The sequence below is a fragment of the Notolepis coatsorum genome (genome assembly GCF_963971535.1).
Source record: "Notolepis coatsorum genome assembly, contig: SCAFFOLD_300, whole genome shotgun sequence".
NCBI classification, from domain to species: Eukaryota; Metazoa; Chordata; class Actinopteri; order Aulopiformes; family Paralepididae; genus Notolepis; species Notolepis coatsorum.
This window is the reverse complement of record NW_028173498.1, coordinates 48,927-53,026: the sequence shown is the minus strand read 5'-3', so window position 1 is coordinate 53,026 and position 4,100 is coordinate 48,927. Positions and strand designations below refer to the sequence as shown.

Here is a 4,100-nt window from a genome sequence, read left to right as displayed (position 1 = left end):
GGTTTCATTGTGTGTATTGGTAGTGATTAGTTTGATACAGTATATAGGTACTCTGTACCGAGTGTGTTGTTGTTGGAACTCAGGCTGGCTTCTGTGGTGCTGTGTGCACCCTGTGTGTCCTTGGCCTCACCACAGTGTTACCACATGTTAATGGTGATGGGGCTGATTGGTGGGCATCGTCAATCTGCCCGGAGAGAGAGAGAGAGAGAGAGAGAGAGAGAGAGAGAGAGGGGCACACTACCCTCAAAGAGAGAGAGAGAGAGAGAGAGAGAGAGAGAGAGAGAGAGAGGCACACTATCCCCAAGAGAGAGAGAGAGAGAGAGAGAGAGAGAGAGAGAGAGAGAGAGAGAGAGAGAGAGAGAGGCACACTACCCCCAAAGAGAGAGAGAGAGAGAGAGAGAGAGAGAGAGAGAGAGAGAGAGAGAGGGGCACACTACCCTCAAAGAGAGAGAGGCACACTACCCTCAAAGAGAGAGAGAAAGAGAGAGAGAGAGAGGGGCACACTACCCTCAAAGAGAGAGAGAAAGAGAAAGAGAGAGAGGGGCACACTACCCTCAAAGAGAGAGAGGCACACTACCCTCAAAGAGAGAGAGAAAGAGAGAGAGAGAGAGGGGCACACTACCCTCAAAGAGAGAGAGGCACACTACCACCAGAGAGCGAGAGAGAGATAGGTGCCACACTACCCCCCAGAGCGAGGTGCCACACAGAGAGAGGTGTCACACAACCCCCCAGAGAGAGGTGCCACACAGAGAGAGGTGCCACACTACCCCCCCCAGAGAGAGGTGCCACACAGAGAGAGGTGCCACACTACCCCCCCCCAGAGAGAGGTGCCACACAGAGAGAGGAATGCCTGGTGTATCTCCACCAACACGTCGGGCTCTTCTCCTAGATGTTCTGAGAGAGCAGTCGGACCTTCTTGGCGCTGACCAGCCAGCTCCGGAGATCCTGGACGGAGGGAAGCTTCATCCGGTCTCTGTTCTTACTGTAGACGTTGAGGAAGATGCCGAACAGGACCAGCAGGCCGCCCCAGATGTACCTGAAGAGGAGGACACGGAGGGCACTTCAAGAAACAGCAACATTTGGGGAAACCACTGATCACTACACCATTGATCCTCTCCGTCAGGGTCTTAACCAATATACCATTGATCATCTCTGTCAGGGTCTTAACCAATATACCATTGATCATCTCTGTCAGGGTCTTAACCAATATACCATTGATCATCTCTGTCAGGGTCTTAACCAATATACCATTGATCATCTCTGTCAGGGTCTTAACCACGACACCATTGATCATCTCTGTCAGGGTCTTAACCAATACATCATTGATCCTCTCTGTCAGGGTTTTAACCACTACATCATTGATCATCTCTGTCAGGGTTTTAACCACTACATCATTGATCATCTCTGTCAGGGTCTTAACCACTACATCATTGATCATCTCTGTCAGGGTCTTAACCACTACATCATTGATCATCTCTGTCAGGGTCTTAACCACTACATCATTGATCATCTCTGTCAGGGTCTTAACCACTACACCACTGATCATCTCTGTCAGGGTCTTAACCACTACACCATTGATCCTCTCTGTCAGGGTCTTAACCACTACATCATTGATCATCTCTGTCAGGGTCTTAACCAATACATCATTGATCCTCTCTGTCAGGGTCTTAACCAATACATCATTGATCATCTCTGTCAGGGTCTTAACCAATACATCATTGATCCTCTCTGTCAGGGTCTTAACCACTACATCATTGATCCTCTCTGTCAGGGTCTTAACCACTACATCATTGATCCTCTCTGTCAGGGTCTTAACCACTACATCATTGATCCTCTCTGTCAGGGTCTTAACCACTACATCATTGATCATCTCTGTCAGGGTCTTAACCACTACACCACTGATCATCTCTGTCAGGGTCTTAACCACTACATCATTGATCCTCTCTGTCGGGGTCTTAACCACTACATCATTGATCCTCTCTGTCGGGGTCTTAACCACTACATCATTGATCCTCTCTGTCAGGGTCTTAACCACTACATCATTGATCATCTCTGTCAGGGTCTTAACCACTACACCACTGATCATCTCTGTCAGGGTCTTAACCACTACATCATTGATCCTCTCTGTCAGGGTCTTAACCAATATATTGATCATCTCTGTCAGGGTCTTAACCACTACATCATTGATCCTCTCTGTCAGGGTCTTAACCAATATATATTGATAATCTCTGGACACAGTGTAAACTCTACGAGCAACGAGCAAAGTGGGCCAAAGTGAGGTGAGCAGGACACTTACTGGAAGGTGAAAGGCTTTGAGAAGAACATGAAGGAGAGCACGATGGTCATGGCCTTCCGTCCGGTGGTGACTGCAGACGGCGTGAAGGAGACCGTTAGTTAGAACAACATGTCGTGTCCTCAACCTTCCCTGGAAACTGTAGCTTAAAAAGGGATCGTTCAGATTTGTTGGAACTCTAGCCCTATTCCCCCACTTATCATTAGCAATGTTAGTCGAGCTCTTTCTATCCAGAAGGTCAAGGTTCCGTCTCTGTACAAGCTGACTGGAGAACTGGTCACAGTGCTTGGATATGTGTGCGAGATGATGTGCTAATAACTAAATCAGCATTCGTTTTCGGTGACCTGGGATAATAATAATAATAATAATAATAATAATAATAAATAATAAACTTATACGTTTACGTTGTATAGCACCTTTCATACAAAAACTGCAGCTCAAAGTGCTTCACAACAGAAAAAGACAGACATACAATGAGCACATAAAGTGCAGACATATAAAATCACAGTTTTTCACATTAGGATCTTAACATCCCAACAGGCCACCTTGTTTATGGTTTGATTCAGTTTTAAAAATAGACAATAATAAAAATAATAAGATAGAATAGACAGAGTAAAATAGTGCAGTGCAATAAAATAGTAGAATAGAATAGATATAAAATGAGCACATGAAGTGCAGACAGACACATACAAATGTTTTCACAGTGCAATAAAACAGTTCTGGATTACCGTTTTAACAGTTTAAAGTCGTCTTTACCTTCTCCGTTTGGTAAATCATAATAGATAACATAATAGGATAGAGCAGAACTGAACTGAATAGAATAATAGCAGCTCTCACCCGTGACTGCCACCAGGGCTCCGAAGAGTTTGATCAGCGCCAACACGAAGGAGATGCCGAAGTAACCCGTCAGGGAGAAGAAGAACGCGTAACCGTACGTCGTCACCGGATGCTGAGGGGACAGAGGGTTCAGGGGAAGTTACTTTCACTGCCACACGACAGCCGGTTAACCCGTTCACTGTGGCAATACAGAAGGTTAGCCCTTTACTATCACACAACCGACGGCGATGCTCCATCATTAGCAGCATTAGCTCCGCAGATGCGGAGCTAATGCTGCTAATGATGGAGCATCGCCGTCGGTTGTGTGATACCAAAGGGCTAACCTTCTGTCGTGTGGCAGTGAAAGGGTTAAGGCGAGACAGCCTAGAGGCGAAGAGGCAAATATTATATTTTAATAGATATCACTATGAAACTTTCCCAACTAAGAAAAAATGTATTGCAAGTTTTCTGAGATTTTATGTTTATATATTATGCAAAATAGGCGTCACCTAATTAAATATGCGCTAATTTGCATCCATCACCAGGAACAGAATCACCAAACATTGGATGTGATGCCAGATTAAAGATTTGTTTCATCATGTTGAAAAATAAAATACAATGCATACGACATACATAGAATATACGATGGCGATAACAAACAGTTAAAACGGTCTGAAACGCTGGCGCCAGGGAGTAGAGATGGGAAAACAAAACAGCATGCAAAACAAAATACATTGAATGTGAATTCATAGTCCTGTCGTCAGGCGACCTCTGACCTCTGAACAGAAGGCTACTGCAGGGCCCAGACCCCCCACCATGAACAGGCCGGTCAGGATGTACAGGAAGCCGATGGAGTACGAGTACAGCACCTGCAACACAAACCAGTACAGACCAGTCACATCACACACACAAACCAGTACAAACCAGTCACATCACACACACAAACCAGTACAAACCAGTCACATCACACACACAAACCAGTACAAACCAG

The 4,100-nt window shown here is 45.4% G+C and overlaps 1 protein-coding gene across 1 annotated transcript in view; it reads right to left on the bottom strand.

Moving 5' to 3' along the window:
- Nucleotides 1–834: 834 nt before the first annotated feature.
- The window catches only part of LOC311247766 (adenosine 3'-phospho 5'-phosphosulfate transporter 2-like), a 50,047-nt gene continuing 46,781 nt past the window's right edge, over nt 835–4,100 (bottom strand). The window contains exons 7-10 of the mRNA XM_084338768.1: nt 3,886–3,978; nt 3,131–3,242; nt 2,297–2,366; nt 835–1,036 (exon numbers count right to left, since the gene is read on the bottom strand). Of these exons, the coding sequence (XP_084194894.1) occupies nt 886–1,036; nt 2,297–2,366; nt 3,131–3,242; nt 3,886–3,978 (426 nt within the window). The 3' untranslated portion in view covers nt 835–885. The remainder of the gene's footprint in view (nt 1,037–2,296; nt 2,367–3,130; nt 3,243–3,885; nt 3,979–4,100) is intronic.